Source organism: Chiloscyllium punctatum, chromosome 39 (genome assembly GCF_047496795.1).
Source record: "Chiloscyllium punctatum isolate Juve2018m chromosome 39, sChiPun1.3, whole genome shotgun sequence".
Classification (NCBI taxonomy): domain Eukaryota; kingdom Metazoa; phylum Chordata; class Chondrichthyes; order Orectolobiformes; family Hemiscylliidae; genus Chiloscyllium; species Chiloscyllium punctatum.
The window spans coordinates 46,830,558-46,850,025 of NC_092777.1; the positions used below are offsets into that span (position 1 = coordinate 46,830,558).

The 19,468-nt window shown below is 41.4% G+C and overlaps 2 protein-coding genes across 3 annotated transcripts in view; one reads left to right on the forward strand and one right to left on the reverse strand.

Moving 5' to 3' along the window:
- ccdc40 (coiled-coil domain 40 molecular ruler complex subunit) overlaps positions 1-10,600 on the reverse strand; it is a 95,364-nt gene extending 84,764 nt beyond the window's left edge. For both annotated transcript variants that reach the window (XM_072558614.1, XM_072558613.1), the window contains exons 1-3: positions 10,364-10,600; positions 7,100-7,163; positions 4,973-5,083 (exon numbers count right to left, since the gene is read on the reverse strand). In XM_072558614.1, the coding sequence (XP_072414715.1) occupies positions 4,973-5,083; positions 7,100-7,163; positions 10,364-10,449 (261 nt within the window). In that variant the 5' untranslated portion in view covers positions 10,450-10,600. The remainder of the gene's footprint in view (positions 1-4,972; positions 5,084-7,099; positions 7,164-10,363) is intronic.
- Positions 10,543-19,468, forward strand: part of LOC140464019 (lysosomal alpha-glucosidase-like) — a 50,063-nt gene continuing 41,137 nt past the window's right edge. Inside the window, exons 1-2 of the mRNA XM_072558623.1 lie at positions 10,543-11,004; positions 18,071-18,727. Coding sequence (XP_072414724.1) covers positions 18,131-18,727 — 597 coding nt within the window. The 5' untranslated portion in view covers positions 10,543-11,004; positions 18,071-18,130. The remainder of the gene's footprint in view (positions 11,005-18,070; positions 18,728-19,468) is intronic.

The following is a 19,468-nucleotide window of genomic DNA, read 5'->3' on the forward strand; positions in this document are numbered from 1 at the left end:
TGTTTCATGACCATACGAGGTAACATCTTCAGTGAGCATCCAGATGAAGCACTGCTGATGATTCCTACTTTCTATTTATATGTTTGGGTTTCTTTGGGGTTGTGAAGTCATTTCCTGTGGTGATGTCATTTCCTGTTCTTTTTCTCAGGGGGTGGTAAATGGGGCCCAAACCAATGTGTTTGGTGATAGAGTTCTGGTCGGAATGCTTAGAAGCATGGCATTCCAACCGGAACTATATCAACGAACACATTGACTTGGACCCCACTTACCACCCCCTGAGAAAATGAACAGGAAATTACATCATCACAGGAAATGACATCACAACTCCAAAGAAACCCAAACATATAAATAGAAAGCAGAAGTCATCAGCAGTGTTCATCTGGAGGCTCACTGAAAATGTTACCTAGCATGGTGACGAAACGTCTGAAAACGAACCTTCCAGCTCAGTGAGCAAACCTACATCCATTGCTTAGCTCTATCATCAAATCTGTAGGCCTGGCTCTCTTGCATAGAAGCTGAAAGGACTTCAAACCTGCAAGAGCTGAAACGTCTGCATTCCGGCCGTCTGAGTCTGCTTCTCTGTCTTACTTACCTGATCCTGACAACTGGCCAAAAGATCTTCTCCCCAAGTGGAGTGACTGCCTCCTGGAACAAAGTGTTCAAGTAATTCTCCACCTTCCTAATGTTCCATAGTGTTTGCATTACAGCCTCCAGCTCATTGACTAAGCCAAAGGTTCTCAAGCTACGGATACTTACTGGAGAACCCCTACATCTGCAGTTGCAATACACTGCCTGCTCTACTATCCTTACTGTGTTTTAATGGATTAATTATGACATTATTTATTGTCCTTTGAATTTTATTTGGGGCTATTCCTTACTATCATCTACTGAACTAATACCATTTTGTAAGGGCAGCTGGGTGGCTATGTGGTTAGAACTGTTGCCTCACCGCGCCAGGTACCCAGGTTCAATTCCAGCCTTGAGCAACTGTCTGTGTGAAGTTTGCACATTCTCCCTGTGTCTGCATGGGTTTCGTCTGGGTGCTCTGGTTTCCTCCCATAGTCCAAAGATGTACAGGTTAGGTGAATTCACCATGTTAAGTTGCGCATAGTTTTCAAATGTGTAGGATGAGATAAATGTAGTAGGGGAATGGGTCTGGGTGGGTTACTCTTTAGAGGGTCGGTGTAGACTTGTTGGCTAAATGGCCTGTTTCCACACTGTCGAGATTCGATGATTCTACTTAAAAGTACCTAAAAATCGCTTTTTCTTGATTTCTAGTTATTTACATATTACAACACTACAATAAAGTACTTACAAATGAAGATAACAATTCAGATACTGATGAATTTGGATATGGGAATTTTGTTTTGGTTATGAAGATGTGAAAATGGTTAGGGATTTGTAATTTGTGAAAACAATCCCACCAAATGAATACCAATGCCCAGTTGTGATCAGCTACCTTAGACCATGATATGCATGGATCATAATCATACTCACATTTCCATTTACTAAATGGAACAGGCCAAAGAGGATGATGGAGATATTTCTTTATTTTAAATTTTATCAATGAGAAACATAAGATCAGTCGTCAGCCATTCACACCCTCCAGCCTGTGCTGTGCTTGTCTGGAGGGGTCATGGCTGAATTATGACCCGTAGACTTTGCTTATATCCCTTAATACCTTTTTAACAAAATATATAAATCCCAGACTTAAAAATAATCTTTGGCAATTTGAGGAAGAATGATTCAAATATCTACTATCTTTTCTGTGCAGCAATATTTCCAAATCTGCTTCCATCAGCACTGCTTTAAAGTGCTAATTTGTAGAATAACAAAGTATTAAAAGCATTAAACCTATTATTTGTTTCTGTATCACCACAACATATGAAAGCAGTTCTGGAAATATGGGAAGTAGGTATCTGATTTCCTTGATCAGCCAGATCAGCTTCTTCCTGATTTGTGCAAAAATATAGATGATTGTGTTTGAGATGTTGTCCTTTTTGTTCTAAGTGAGATCCTCTTTTATGCAACAAATTGTATTTTCATAGCACCTCAAACAAAGTAAAAGATCCCAAAAGATTTCACAAGATGAAAATGACTGGATAGCAATAAATGTTTGGAATGATGATGTCTTACCATTTTTATACATGGCTTTCAATTCCATTATTTAAATTATTTACAATACAATCCACAGTTTAAGCCCCACTGCACAGCGTTTCAGTGAATTTGCCAAAGACAATTCCCTTCTCCCTCATCATCTCCTGTCAAACAGCCAAGTTCTTGATCAAATAAATAATTTGACTTCAATTTCTTGATCTTTCAAGGATAACCCATAGTAAAATTAAATATTAAACATACACACATATATTTACCATGCTAGTCTGTACATTTACTGACACATATCCAACAATATTGAGGAATGAAGGAGGTTCTGAAGGTGATGTCCAATTTCTTTGGTCAGTAATGTCTTCAGCACTTTTTTGCTGATTAGCTTAAAATGTAATCAATTATAAGTTGTTTTCACAAGAGATACACTAACAGTTAAAACTTTAATATCAATTTTTTTTAATGTATGTGAAACTTTGAGTTGGAAATTTGTATGTGCAGATCTATTGAAGTTCTCAGTGCCATTGACTGCTACCTGTAACACTCGTGATCTATAAGAAATGTGTTCTGCTAACAAATGTTTTGTAGCACTTGTATTCCTTTGTTGTTCATCAATCTAAGCCTGAATATTGTCCAGATCTTGCTGCATGTGGGTGTAGTCTGCTCCATTATCTAATGAGTTGCCAACTACAGTCATAGAATCATGAAGTCACAGAGATGAACAGCACAGAAACAGACCCTTCAGTCCAACTCATCCATGCCAACCAAATATCCTAAATTAATCGAGTCCCATTTACCAGCATTTGGCCCATACTCCACCATGCCTTTCCTATTCATATGCCCATCCAGACTTATTTTAAACATTGTATTTGTACCATCCTTCACCACCTCCTCTGACAGCTTATTCCAAACACACATCACCCTCTGCATGGAAAAGTTGCCTCTTAGGTCCCTTATAAATTTTTCCTCCCTCACCTTATACCAATGCCCGCCAGTTTTGGATCCGCTACCTATTCACCCTATCCATGCCCATCATGATTTTATAAATCTCAATAAGGGCACCTCTCAGCCTTTGATGGTCCAGGGAAAATAGACCAACCCATTCAGCCTCTTCCTGTAGCTCTCTCCAACTGTGGCAACATCCATTAAATCTTTTTTGCACCCTTTCAAGTTTCATATCTTTTCTATAGCAGGGAGATCAGAATTGAATGCAGTATTCCACAAGTGGCTTAACCAATATCCTGGACAGCTACAACATGACCTTCTAACTCCTATCCTCAATGCACTAACCAATACTAAATACATCAGTGAACATCTCCATTTCTGACCTTGTGATGGAGATAAGGTCAGATGTGGTCCTGCAAGGATGATTTGATGTGAGTCTTATTATCTGGTCCCAATATGAAGAAAAGAACTAAATTCAACATGAAGTGAGAGTAATTAACCAAGGCTGCATTTGACTGAATGTAGAATAAAGGAGCCTGGGAAGCCACACCCAAGCAAAACTGTTCCACTTTGGTTAGTATACTGGTATATAATTGACAACGTGGGAAATGATCTGAAGCCACACCCAAGCAACAATTACTTAGTTGCATCTTGATATTATGGTAAATAAATCAAGTTGACTTCAGGCTGACATCTGTGATGCTGGGGTCTTAGAGGACACTAAGACGAATCAATCACTTGGCATGTGATTTAGAGGGAAGGCGATGGCCTAGTGGTATTATCAATGGACTATAAATCCAGAAACCCAGGTAATGTTCTGGGCCACAGGTTTGAATTACCACAATAGCAGATGGTGGAAACTGAATCCAATAAAAGTCTGTAATTAAGACTTTAATGACAACCATGAAATCACTGTCAATTGTCCAAAAAACTCAAGTGGTGTCTTTCAGGGAAGGAAATCCGCCATCCTTACTTGGTCTGGTTGATATGTGACTCCAGACCCACAGCAATGTGGTTGAAACTTAACAGTCGTCTGGGGCAATTAGGAATGGGCATTAAATGTCGGCCTGGCCAGTGATGCCCACAACCCAAGAATTAATTTTTTAAAAAGTCCATGATGGTTGCAAACATTTCAGTCTAGTTTGGCAGATGTCCTGGCTCTGCTATTATTGATGACATAACATTCATGGAATTTTTGTATTCATTTACTTGTACACCACAAACACAAATGAACTTAAGGGCGGCACAGTGGCTCAGTGGTTAGCACTGCTGCCTCACAGCTCCAGGGACCCTGGTTCGATTCCAGCCTCAGGTGACTGTCTGTGTGGAGTTTGCACATTCTCCCAGTGACTGCGTGGGTTTCCTTCAGGTGCTCCAGTTTCCTTCCACAGTCCAAAGATGTGCAGGTTAAGTGAACTATTCAGGATGTGTAGGTTAGATGCATTCGTCAAGGGTAAACATACGGTAGAGGAATGGGTCTGGGTGGGATACTCTTCAGAGGGTTGGTGTGGACTTGTTGGACCAAAGGGCCCATTTCCACGCGATAGGGATTTTATTCTATTTTTCTATTCTATACTTGGCAGGATGTCTTCACTGTTGCTAGGTCAAAATCTGGAACTCCCTCCCTCAAATCACTGTTGGTATATCCACACCTTTTTAACATGGTCAATTAGGGAGGGGCAAGAAGTGCTATAATGGTTTGAAATGCCAACAATCTCATGACTAAGTAAATAAAAGAAAATAAAACATATTTGACCAGTTTTCTTTCCACATTGCCTATGGTTAAATTCCAAAAAGGGAAGCAAACTTCAACCACTTTGTTCAATGGTATATCTCCTGATATATGAGAAATCAGTATAGAAATTATAATTTAATAAAATAAAAATTAAACATTGAAAATGATTTGAAGAAAGACAATTACCGTATTTGCTTGTGTATATTCTGGAACATCCCCAAAAATATCTGGTGATACAGGAGGTTCTGAAGTGGGTGTCTTGTCTCTTCCCTCAGCAACATCTTCAGTAGTTTCTATCTGATTTGCAAGAAATGCAACAATTATTAGATGCCACACACAATATGTGTCTTTATTTTAATATTTACCTTAAGGCTCTCTTTTTCAAACATGCACTTTGATGCACTCTTAATATAAGAAAACATCCCAAAGATGTCACAGAGATGAAAAAATAACTAAACAGCTAACAGTAGCAGGGAACGTGTTCATGATGAGAATTCTAGGCAAGATCCAGGAGGTACATATTAAGGAGAAGGGAGACCAGAAAGACATTACAAAAGTACAAAGTGGAAAACCATGAGGCAAGAGCCCACATTTTAAATGCCTGGCTTTGTTGACAAGTACTTGTCAATAAGTCTGTACGTAGAACCTTAGCACATTAGACAGCCAAATGGATTTGGACTACCACAACAACATCAAGCAGCCTGAGGAAGGGAATGGCCTGTGTTATCAGGTAACCCAAGCACAGAAATCAATTTGGTTATGGCTCTGGTTTTAAAATTGTACTCATGGGATGCTTGCTGGGCCAATATTAATTGTCCAGTCCCTAATTGTCCTCCAGAAGGTGGTGGTGAGTTGCCATCTCGAATTGCTGCAATCCTAGGATTGTAAAGGTAGTCATAGTGCTCTTAAAAAAAGAAGGTCCTGGACTGTGACCCAGCAAAAAGTGAAGGAATGATGATATACTGTAGTTCCAAGTCAGTTAGAGAAGAAAATGCAGTGGTAGACTCCCCATGTATCTGTTGGCCTTGTTCTTTTAGAAGATAGAGATCATGTGCTTAGAAGGTGACCTACTCAGTGTATTTTGTGAATGGTACACACTGCTTCCACTGTGCATCAGTGGTGAAATGAGTAAATGCTGAAGGTGGTGGTAAGGTGCCAGTCAAGCAAATTGTTTCAATAGAACAAGGAACTTAGATGCTGGAGATCAGAAACAAAAACTGAAATTTCCAGTTAAACCCAGCAGGTCTGACAACATCCATGGGGAGAAAGCAGAGTTAATGTTTCAAGTTCAGTGATTCTTCATCAGAATGCTTCATCTTGGATGGTGTCAAGGTTCTTGAGTGCTGCTGGGAGCTGTACTCATTCAGCAAATGAAAAATATTCCATCATATCCTGATTTATGCCTTATTGATGGTGGACAGATTTTGAGCAGACAGGAGGTGACTTGCTTGCTGCAAAATTTCTTTTCTGATCTGATCTTCTAGCCACAATATTTGCATGCCTAATCCAGTTCAGTTTCTGGTAAAAGGTAATTACCAGAATGCTAATGATGGGAGATTCGGTGATGGTAATGTCATAGAATATCAAGGGTGATAGTTCGATTCTCTCTTATTGGTGGATGGACATTGCTGTGTCTAATGTATTCAAATGATTCTTGAAATTAAGTGAAATATATCATGTTCTCTGAGAACTTGCATGTAACGTTTGGGATCCAACTGGCTGGACTTCCTCATCATTGTCAATGGAAAAGTTCTTGAAGATTCCTCTTCCAATTAATTGTTGAATTGTTTACCATTATTTATGATAGGATGTGACAGAACTGCAGAGCTTGATCTCATCCTCTGGTTGTGGGATCACTGAACTCCATCTATGACATTATGCTTTCGCTGTTTAGCATGCATGTACTCCTGTGCTGTAGCTTCAATAAGTTGGCACCTGATTTTTATGTATGCCTTTTGCTGCCCTTGGCATGATTTCATAAATCTTTCATTGAACCAGAATCAACTGCCTCACTTGATGGTGTGGTAGAGTGAGGAACATCTTGGGCCATGGCATTGTAGGTGGTGACTGAGTACAATTCTCATCTGCTCATGACCCACTGCACTTCATGGCTGTTAAGTGTTGAGGTGATAGTCAACAAAGCTGCAACTTACCTGGATGAAATATTCTTCAATGACAAATAGTAAGTCTCAAATGTTTGGAGAAATTTTACAACAAAACTTGTCTTCTGAAGTGCTTAGTCTATGATACAATGCAAGGCACAACTGCTACCATATTTATAATAAAAATCAAACAGCCAAAAATTGTATTTACCATCTGCGCACTCTCTGGTGCATCTTCATCCTCATGCAAGGTTTGAAAGGTCTCAGATGGGGGGCTATGAAAAATGAAACAAAGGAACTTAATAATCATATTAAACAAATGTTCAATATTGAATAATGCAAATAATTTACTGGTTTAGAACTACATTTTAAGAGACCACTTTAAACATAAACTTATATTTCCTATGATGATTCCTCTCAGATCACTCGAGGTGCTGAAGACCAGGCTTTGGTTCATTGAATTGAATTGAATTGAATTTATTGTCACATGTACTGAGGCACAGTGAAAAGCTTTGTCTGTTGTTGTGGTTCTGTTCGCCGAGCTGGACAGAACCACAACAACGAGCACCCGAGCTACAAATCTTCTCCAAACTTTGAAGCTTTGTCTTGCGAGCAATACAGACAGATTACATAGCTAAGTGGCATAGATAAGTAAATAATAGATAAACAGCAGCAAAAACAAATACACAGGTACAGGCGAATGTTAAAAGTTTGTGAGTCCATTAAGTATTCTAGCAACAGTAGGGTAGAAACTGTTTCGAAACTGGCTGGTGCATGTGTTAAGGCTTCTGTACCTTCTCCAAGATGACAGACTGCAGACAGGAGGTGGAAGACCTCGAAAAATGGTGCATTGAGAACAACCTAGCTCTCAATGTCGGTAAAACCAAGGAACTGATTATTTACTTCTGGCAGGATGTTATTCATGACCCCTTACCCATTAACAGCACAGAGGTGGAATGAGTGGAGTGTGTCAAGCTCTTGGGAGTGGTCATCCACAACAAGCTTTCTGGAACTTTTCATGTGGATGCACTGGTTGCAAAGGCCCAACAATGTCTCTTCTTCCTCAGGCAGCAGAGGAAATTTGGCATGACGGCGAATACCCTTGCCAACTTGTATAGATGCACCATCAAGAACATTCCGTCTGGATGTATCACTACCTGGTTTCACAAGCTTTCATTGCCAGGGTGGGATGGATCTTTGAGAATGCTGGCGGCCTTTCCTTAACAGCGGACCTGATAGATGGATTCTATAGATGGGAGGTTGGCCTTTGTGATGTTCACCACTGTCTGTAACTCTCTTCGATCTTAAATGGTACAGTTGTCATACCAGGTAGTGATAGGTCCAGACAGGATGCTCTTGATAGTGCACCTACCTAGGGTATGCACCACCATGCCAAATTTCCTCAGCTGCCTGAGGAAGAAGAGACGTTGTTGGGTATTTGCAACCAGTGCATCCACATGAAGAGTCCCAGAAGGCTTGTTGTGGATGATCACTCCCAACAGCTTGACACTCTCCACTCATTCCACCTCTGTGCTGTTAATGTAAAGGGGGGCATGAATAACATCCCACCAAAAGTCAATAATGAGTTCCTTGGTTTTGCTAGCATTGAGAGCTGGGTTGTTCTCAGTGCACTATTTTTCAGGGTCTTCCACCTCCCGTCTGTAGTCTGTTTCGTCGCCATCTGAGATTCGACCGACTATAGTGGTCATCTGCGAACTTGTAAATGGCATTATCTGGTATTTGGTGACGCAGTCATGGGTAAACAATGAGTACAGAATGCACCCCTCATGGCTCCAGTGTTGAGTGTTAGTGAGGATGAAATATTGCCCCCAGTTTTCACCGATTGTGGCCTGTGGATCAGGAAACTGAGAATGCAGTTGCAGAGAGAAGGGCTTAGTCCAAGAATACTAACTTTAGTAAAAAGTCTCGAGGGGATAGTAATGAACTGTAGTCAATGAGTAGGATTCTTACATAGCTGTTCTTGGTGTCAAGATGTCCTAGGCAGGAGTGAAGGGCAAGTGATGTGGCATCTGACATGGATCTGTTGGTCCAAAAGGCATATTGGAGTAGGTCAAAAGTAGTGGGGAGGCTAGAGTTGATTAATATCATGACTACTCTTTCAAAGCACTTCATGACCACCAAAGTTAGAACCACTGGGCGGTAGTCATTGAGATATGTTGCATGAGCCTTCTTAGGCACAGGGATGATGTTGGCCCTCTTGAAACAGTCAGGGACAGTGGCCTGCTGCAGGGAGAAGTTGAAGATGTCCAAGAAGACCTCTGCCAGTTGATCTGTGCATGCTCTGAGTGCACGGCTTGGTATTCCGTCTGGTCCCATTCTTTTCCTTAGATTTACACAAAGGAAAACTGATCTGGCCTCTGATGCAGTGACCATTGGGATAGGTGCATCAGGACTTGTTGGAATATTTGTTATCTCTCTGCTGAAATTCTGCTCCAAGTGAGCATAGAAGGCGTTGAGACAATCTGGGAGGGATATGTCATCGTCTGCTATTATTTTCCATTATCCCTGCCATTCATGTCATTTTGTTCTATTTTCACAGTAATCCCTTTCTTGATTCATCATCTAACCTAGTTTACTCATTCGCTGATGATTCCATTCTATTAATTTCATTCCAATGACATACTAACTACCACAATGCTTTCCATTGTCCAACAAGTGAATCTGTATAATGAGGTCTTCTTGCATTTTAATAAATATTGTTTTTATCAATTCTACAAAATCATATTGGGATATATTTTTAATATGTTACCTTATAGGAAAATTAACATTTCGGCCAACCATCTTTTATGGAAGGCTCATATTTTTTATATCCTTAAATCAAAATGATGCTATTTCTGTGGTGAATAACCAATTGTCAATAAAGGTGCAGTAGTCCAGTGGTTAGCACTGCTGCCTCACGGTGCCAAGGACTGGGTTCAATCCCACCTGTCTGGCGTTTGCACATTCTCTCTGTGTTCTGTGTGGGTTTCCTCCAGGTGCTTTGGTTTCCTCCCACATTCCAAAGATGAGCAGGTTAGGTGGATTGATCATGCTAAATTGGCCATGGTATCCACAGGTGTGCAGGCTAGGTGGATAAGCCATGGGAAACGCAGGGTTATAGGAAAACGGTGGGGGGTTATGTCTGGGAAGGATACTCTTCAGTGGGTCGGTGTGGGCTCGATGGGGCGAATCGGCTGCTTCCGCACTATCGGAATTCTACAACCAGGAAATTTTACAAACGCAGGTGTCAATCCAAATTTATTCATTTTTCCATCAAATCTAACTTAGGGATTAACCACAATGTTAACTCTAAATAATTCCATTTCAGCTGTTCTTTATTGTTCAACATTCCTTTAAGAAGCATGGTTTTCTTTATTATACAAACATCTACTGAAATATTTCGAAAAAAAACAGACATTATAAAAAATGTGAACATTGAAGTATTAAGAATAGATGAGGGAAGTGATGAAGTTACCTCTCTCCGTCCGCCATGTTCTCTGTTGCTAAGAGACGATTACAACAACCCGGCCGCTGTCCCAGTGCGTTGTCGGACTGTACCATGCTTTGGGAGAGGGGGTGTTTGTGTGTGGAGGTTGGGTCGTCAAGGGTGAGAAGGTAAGGAACAGACACCCCTCCCCGTGACCGTTGTAGATGTGGACCGGCCCAGTGGGTGAAGCCGGAGCTGTCATGTGACTCGGCTCACCGGCGGTTTGTTCATTTCTGCTTCTCGGGTCAGGAGGTTATCTGAGGTAGACACACGGCAGTGAACTGTGAGCTGGTTCTGGTCGTCACTTACAATGTGGTAGAAGATTGGAGTGTGACTGAATCCAACTCCTCGGATCGGTGTTTCCAGCCTTTTCCACTTTCCATCGCGGCCTCAAGTACCCGATGAAGGAGCAGCGCTTCGAAAGTTTGTGGTTTCACGTAAACCTGTTGGTGTAACCTGGTGTCAAATACAGTGGGACCGGGACTGCGGAGAACAACAGGAGGAAGTCTTTCAGGCCCCTCCAGCCTGTTTCACAACTCGGCACCTAAAAATCCCTGTCATCACATTTCACCGCAGCTTTTGACCCTGCTTACTAACCAGAGTCTGTCTCAACATTTAGTTCCAGAAGAGTAAGCGCTTTCATTTCTTGTTTCATGTTTTAATGTTAAAGGGATTTTGGTATATTGCATCTGCCAGAGGTATTTTCTGGCGTCAACAGAAGTTATCCTAAAAAGGCATTCGCTGCAGACAAGGGAAATGATACCTGCGTATTTGAGTTACAAACAGCGATCAGCTTTGTTGCTTTTATGTTACCTATGTTAAAATAGCCACAATAGTTTGTTAAATTAGACTTCTGATGTTGGCTTGCATGTCTGGATTCTCTACTTAATGATGTTCCAGTCTATGACTGTCAGCCATGAATATGTAAACACTACACTAACTCCATTGTACAGCGACTGCAACTGAGGCGAATTGCGTACCTTTATCCTGGGGTGTTGCATGTTGTCATTTCATGGAAATCTCTCAAAGGTCTGGAAAATCTGTGCTGTGATACAACGTGTCACCTTTTATTTTGATGCTAGGAATCAAATTGCAGATTAGGTTGCAGATAAGTATTGTCTCTGTTCAGTTAATGCTTTGTACCTAATACATAGTCATAAAGCCATACAGCATGGAAACATTTCCTTTGGCCCAACTAGTCTATGCTGATTGTAATCCCAAACTAAACTAATCTCACCTGCCTGCTTCTAGCCCATTGATAGGATGTGGTTTCACTGGCTGGGCCAGCATTTATTGCTTATTGTTAATTGCTGAGATGGCACTTGAGAGTAAATCACATTGTGTGTCTCAAGTCTCATATAAGCCAGACCAGGAAAGGATGGTAGACAGTCTTTGGGAAGTCAGTAGGTGAGGTGCTTGCTGCAAACTACTAGCTGTAGCCAGTGTATTTATATGATTAGTACAGTCGAGTTTCTGGTTAATGGTAAATCCCATGATAGTAAGTGGGGGATTCCATTATACCATTGACTGTCAAGGGGTGATGGTCTTGCCTGATATTTGTGTGGCCCAAGTGTTACTTGCCATTTTTCAGCCCAAACCTGTGCATTGACTGGATCATGCTGCATTTGGATATGGACTGCTTCAATATCTGAGGAGTGATGAATAGTACTGAAATGTTGTGCAATCATCAGTGAACATTCCCACTTCTGACCTCCAAAGGGAAGGTCTTTGAAGCAGCTCAAACACTTCCCTGAGGAACTCCTACAGAGATGACCTGGAGCTGAGATGACTGACAGGAGAAAGTGAGGACTGCAGATGCTGGAGATCAGAGCTGAAAATGTGTTGCTGGAAAAGCGCAGGTCAGGCAGCATCCAAGGAACAGGAGAATGGACGTTCCGGGCATAAGCCCTTCAGGAATCATTCCTGAAGAAGGGCTTATGCCCGAAACGTCCATTCTCCTGTTCCTTGGATGCTGCCTGACCTGTGCTTTTCCAGCAACACATTTTCAGCTCTGAGATGACTGACATCCAACACTTATGTTTTTGACAGATCACTTATGGCAGTTTGTAGTCAGTATGAATGATATTCTTGCTGATTGGGTATCTACAAAACCGTTGTATGCCAAAAACTAGAGCAACAGTTTCTCCTTCAGTGTTGGAGCAATTTGATTTAGCTGTTTTAATGACCTTGGAACCAAATTCAGTAACTATTATATGCTCTGAGGCCCTTCTGAAATGCATCTGCTTTTAATCTACTAAAATCTTAAAGAGCATGTATTATGGATGCAGGTTTGCTTGCTGAGCTGCAAAGTTCATTTTCAGATGTTTCGTCACCATATTAGTAACATCATCAGTGAGTCTCCAAATGCACTGGTGGTATGGCCCACTTTGTTTTGGTTCTCTGTCAGTGATGTCACTTCCTGTGGTGGTTATTTCCTGTTCTTTTCTCGGGGGTGGTAACTGGGGTCCAAGCCAATGTGTTTGTTGAGAGAGTTCTGGTTGGAGTGCCATGCTTCAAGGAATTCTTGCACATGTCTCTGTTTGGCTTGTCCAAGGATGGATGTGTTCTCCTCGTCTAATTGGTGTCCTTCCTCATCTGTATGCAAAGGTATTAGTGCGAGTGGGTCATGTATCCTGGTGGCTAGTTTTCTGCCTGTTTGGGTCTGTAACAAACACTACATTGGACAATCATCCCAATACCCACAAATGAAGCTGCATTAGAACATTATTTCAACGAGCCACCATACACTGCACCACAGAGGAACTACAAATAGCAGAGGAAAATTACCTATACGATACATTCAAAAAGAATGGGTACCCAATGAATACATTCTGCTGATTTCTCAGCAACAAACCCAAACAAGCAGACAAAATGAATCCAGAAACTCTAGCTACTCTCCCCTACATCAAAGACATCTTGGAAATGACTGCCAGACTTCGGACCTCTTGGCATCATGGTGGCCCACAAAGCTACCAACACGCTAAAACAGCAGCTAATGAACTTGAAAGACCCTATACAAAATGTCACTTACAAAATACCTTGCAAGACCAGTAACTAACACTACATTGGACAAACAGGCCGGAAACTTGTCACCAGGATAAATTAACATAAACCAACCACAAAAAGACATGACCCATTCTCAGGAGTATTCTTACATACAGATGAGGAAGGACACCACTTTGGCTGGGACAACAGATCCATCCTAGGACCAGCCAAACAGAGACATGCATGAAAATTCCTTGAACCATGGCATTCCAACCAGAACACTCTCAACAAGCACGTTAACTTGGATCCCATTTACCAGCCCATCAGAAAAAGAATGGGAAATGATGTCACCATGGGAAATGGCATCATCAACCTAAGGAAACAGAAACACACAAATAGAAAGCGAGTCATACCACCAGTGCTTTTTCGGGGGCTCACTGATGATGTTACCTAGTATGGTAACAAAACAAACCTTCCTGCTCAGTGAGCAAACCTACACCCAGAAACTCAATGTAAGCTGCAAATCTTCTCAAGGGAAGTCTCATTATGGAAATAGTTATTGTATGATGGAGCATTTTTGAGAAATTGAAAGTGTGACCATAATACAATAAGCTTCAATCTGCAATTTGAGAGGGAGAGGGTACAATCGGAAGTGACAATTTTTCAGTTGAATAAAGGGAACTATGGAGCTATGAGGGAGGAGCTGGCCAAAGTTCAGTGGTGCAATACCTTATCAGAGATGACAATAGAAGAACAATGGCAGATATTTCTGTGTATAATGCAGAAGTTGCAGGATCAGTTCATTCCAAAAAGGAAGAAAGATCCTAGGAGAAGGCATGGGTGGCCGTGGCTGACGAGGGAAGTTAAGAAACATATAAAGTTAAAAGAGGAAAAAGTATAACATAGCAAAGATAAGTGGGAAAATGGAGGACTGGGAAGCTTTTAAAGAACAACAGACGATTAGTAAGAAGGAAATATGCAGAGAAAAAATGAGGTACGAAGGTAAACTGGGCAATAATATAAAGGAGGATAGTAAAAGTTATTTTTTAAGGTATGTGAAAGGCAAAAAAAATGGTTAAGACTAAAGTTGGGCCCTTGAAGACAGAAACAGGGGAATATATTACGGGGAACAAAGAAATGGCAGAAGAATTGAATTGGTACTTCAGATTTGTGTTTACTGGGGAAGACACAAGCAATCTCCATGAGGTAACAGTGGCTGAAGGATCTGAACTTATATTTATATTTGCCAGGAATTGGTGTTGGAGAGACTGTTAGGTCTGAAGGTTGATAAGTCCCCGGGGCCTGATGGTCTACATCCCAGGGTACTGAAGGAGGTGGCTCGAGAAATCGTGGATGCGTTGGTGATTATTTTCCAGAGTTCGATAGATTCGGGATCAAGTCCTGCGGATTGGAGGGTGGCTAATGTTATACCACTTTTTAAGAAAGGTGGGAGAGAGAAAGCAGGAAATTTATAGACCAGTTAGTCTGACCTCAGTAGTGGGAAAGATGCTGGAGTCTATTATAAAGGATGAAATTACAACACATCTGGATAGTAGTAACAGGATAGGTCAGAGTCAGCATGGATTTATGAAGGGGAAATCATGCTTGACTAATCTTCTGGAATTTTGAGGATGTAACTCTGAAGATGGACGAGGGAGATCCAGTAGATGTGGTGTACCTGGACTTAGAGAAAGCTTTTGATAAAGTCCCACATAGGAGGTTAGTGAGCAAATTTAGGGCGCATGGTATTGGGGGCAAAGTACTAACTTGGATTGAAAGTTGGTTGGCTGACAGGAAACAGAGTAGTGGTAAACGGCTCCATTTCGGAATGGCAGGCAGTGACCAGTGGGGTTCCGCAGGGATCAGTACTGGGACCGCAGATTTTTACAATATATGTAAATGATATAGAAGATGGTATTAGTAGTAACATTAGCAAATTTGCTGATGATACTAAGCTGGGTGCAGGGTGAAATGTGATGAGGATGTTAGGAGATTACAGGGTGATCTGGACAGGTTAGGTGAGTGGTCAGATGCATGGCAGATGCAGTTTAATGTGGATAAATGTATGGTTATCCACTTTGGTGGCAAGAACAGGAAGGCAGATTACTACCTAAATGGAATCAGTTTAGGTAAAGGGACAGTACAGAGAAATCTGGATGTTCTTGTACACCAGTCAATGAAGGTAAGCATGCAGGCACAGCAGTTAGTGAAGAAGGCTAATAGCATGTTGGCCTTCATAACAAGAGGGATTGAGTATAGAAGCAGAAGTTCTTCTGCAGCTGTACAGGGCCCTGGTGAGACCACACCTGGAGTACTGTGTGCAGTTCTGGTCTTCAAATTTGAGGAAAGACATTCTGGTTATTGAGGGAGTGCAGCGTAGGTTCACGAGGTCAATTCCTGGAATGGCGGGACTACCTTGTGTTGAAAGACTGGAGCGACTGGGCTTGTATACCCTTGAGTTTAGAAGATGGAGAAGGGATCAGATAGAGACATATAAGATTATTAAAGGATTGGACACTCTGGAAGCAGGAAACATGTTTCCGCTGATGCGTGAGTACCGAACCAGAGGACACAGCTTAGAAATACAGGGTAGACCATTTCGGACAGAGATGAGGAGAAACTTCTTCACCCAGAGAGTGGTGGCTGTGTGGAATGCTCTGCCCCAGAGGGCAGTGGAGGCCCAGTCTCTGGATTCATTTAAGAAAGAGTTAGAGCACTCAAGGATTGTGGAATCAAGGGTTATGGAGATAAGGCAGGAACAGGATACTTATTAAGGATGATCAGCCATGATCATATTGAATGGTGGTGCAGGCTCGAAGGGCAGAATGGCCTACTCCTGCACCTATTGTCTATTGTCCTCCATATGTATATGGTGTGTTTTTGGCAGGGAAGAACTCAAAGGAACTATCTTGTGTAAACTTCAATGTGTAGGAACAAACAGACACCTTTTGTCAGTCGTTTTTTTTGGTTAAACACCTTCCATACATCTTTATCACCTGTACATCTAGGTGGCCTGTGTGATTCTTTGATATGGTCCATATGTTATTGGAATATGTTCTGGTAGATTAATAATCTGGGGGATCTGAAGAAACAAGTTGTTTTTGTAGTTGAAACAAGCCACGCCTTTAAAAGATTTAGACATTCCATTGAATATGGTGACTGTTGTAATAGTTGTGTCAGAGTAAAGCACTTGTAACTACAGCTGGCCTGCATGGTGGCTCATTGGTTAGCACTGTTGCCTCACAGCACCAAGGACCCAGGTTCACTTCCTGCCTAGGGCGACTGTCTGTGTGGAGTTTGCACATTCTCCCCATGTCTGTGTGGCTTTCCTCCCACAGTCCAAAGATATGCAGGTTAGGTGAACTGGCCATGCTAAATTGCCCATAGTCAGGAGTAAATATTGGGTAGGGGAATGGGTCTGGGTGGGTTACTCCTTGGAGGGTCGGTGCAGACTTGTTGGGCCAAAGGGCCTATTTCCATTCTGTAAGGAATCTAATCCATTACAATTTATTTGAAAGTGCATCCTCCACTGACTAGAGCATCAGTAGTATATTCTTGAGGTTTGTCTAGAAATGCTTTTCTGAAGGATTTGATGTGTGTTGAAATCATCACCAATTTCATAAGCATTTCAGCTTCAGTGAAATGACATTCTCTTCCTTTTTAAGTCAAGACCTATCTATGAATTGGTCAAATATTTCACCAGAATTTAATCCTGAAATTGAATCAAACTTTATTTTGATCATTTTATTTTGATTTTATAATGTGAGAAATTTGTGGTTATTTGTCAATCTCTAAGTAAGGATTGATTCCTTGAATAACTGATGTCCTGACAAACGTCAATGCATTGCCAATCCAAGTCAAAAAAATCTATATTTAATGTGCTGTTTGTGGTATTTTTCTTTGCCAAATTTCTTATTTTTGCTGCCCTTTTTAAAGATGACAAGCTTGTTTATTTTAAGGAAAAGAAAATCATTTTTCCTTGCTAAAAGTAAGGCAAAAAACATTTCAAATCATTTCAGAAAAAGGAAATAGCAGAACGGGCTAAAGAGTAACAGCAAGGCCTCTTTAGTCTGGAAAAAGTTCTCTTGGTATTTTGTTCCTGTACTTTTTTTTTTCCCCAGGATTTCTTACATTGATTTTGTAAGCTGTCGTCTTTTTCTTTTCAAGAGAAAGAGTATGTGTTGTGCTTCAGTACAAGCTTGTAGCACTTAGTTTTGTTTGTAGCACTTTTGTCTTTGTTCTCCCAACCATCCGTGTGTCTGAGTTGACAGCTGAAATTACAACGTAGCACATCTGCCATGTTGCTATTACCTTTTCAGCCTTTATCTGCTTTTTGCTGCAAACTGCCTCTTGCCACTAGCTTTAATATTGACTTGTTGCTATGATTAGTGCACTACATACAACATACATCAACAGTTGTGTTGAGTCAGATGTCTGAAGTTTATTAACAACGCTAACTACTTAGCCAGGCATAATATCAGAGACTTGCAGTCTGGGTTGAATGATTAAAATGGCTCCTTTATGCAAAAATCAATAACCTAATGTTTTGTCATCTTGAATTATATTGGCCTTATCCATTGACTCTGCAAGCATGTTTAATATTTTCCTGTATTTTGGAAGTATTCTATTATAATATGTTTCGATCAAAGTCTGTTTTATTGTAGCACAAAACCATTGCAGGTTTTGAACTTTTTTTTCTCTCTCATTTAGGTACTAGAACAAAGCTTCAAGATCAACTGTCTTTTTATCACGTTACCACCACATTGTGACATGGAAAAACAGGCTCTTTCTTCAGGAAATGAAGGATCAGGACTCATTGGACTTAAATCTGTGGTTAAACGAAGAGTACATGCAATTGCTACTTTTAAAATTGGGGTCATTCTGCTTGCTATTGTTCTAATTAGTGTAATTGCCTGCTATAATTACTCTGTACCAGATGTTTTAGTAACTTCTAGATCTATTACCATGAGCAGAACTACACTAGATCTATTGTGGCAATCTCCAAATTATGAAAATAGGTCAGCAGCCTCCGAAACGATGAACAAAATATCATTCAATAAGAGTCATTCCAGCCACTGTCAGTGTGATGTTGATTACATCAATAGGTTAGATTGTGCTTTCAATGAAGTGATTGACATGAAGAAATGCCAGGCACGTGGCTGTTGTTGGAATCCAAATGCCAGTACAGGTACCCCACACTGTTTCTTGCCATCAAACTATCCTTCTTACAACATGGATTATCTTTCTCCAACCAGTACTGGCTACAAGGCCACACTGAGCCGCAGTGAGAAGACCTTGTTCCCGAATGACATAATGGCACTTGAGCTGAATGTAATCTATGAGACAGCAGGCAGACTTCATTTTACTGTAAGTAATAGCGATTAAAAATCTAACTGCATTGATAATCTAGTCGCCTTAAGTTCAATGTGATAATTGTTTTGGACAGTGGTCAGGAAAGTGGAGTTGAGGCCAAGATGTGATCAACTAGGAGAAAGTGAGGACTGCAGATGCTGGAGATCAGAGCTGAAAAATGTGTTGCTGGAAAAGTGCAGCAGGTCAGGCAGCATCCAAGGAGCAGGAGAATCGACGTTTCGGGCATAAGCCCTTCAGAAATGAGAAGGGTGTGCCAAGCAGGCTAAGATAAAAGGTAGGGAAGGGCATTGGAAATGTGATAGGTGGAAGGAGGTTAAGGTGAGGGTGATAGGCCGGAGAGGGGGTGGGGGTGGAGAGGTCGGGAAGAAGATTGCAGGTCAAGAAGGCAGTGCTGAGTCCGAGGGTTGGTACTGAGATAAGGTGGGGGAGAGGGGAAATGAGGAAGCTGGAGAAATCTACATTCATCCCTTGTGGTTGGAGGGTTCCTAGGCGGAAGATGAGGCGCTGGTGTCTGCCATGGTCTGGTGATGGAGGAGGCCAAGAACCTGCATGTCCTTGGCGGAGTGGGCAGGGGAGTTAGTGTTCAGCCACAGGGCCTCCCACTCCGCCAAGGTCTTCGCCAGACCATGGCAACGCGATGCTTGGAGGAAGAACGCATCATCTTCCTCCTCATTCCTGAAGAAAGGCTTATGCCCAAAATGTCGATTCTCCTGCTCCTTGGATGCTGCCTGACCT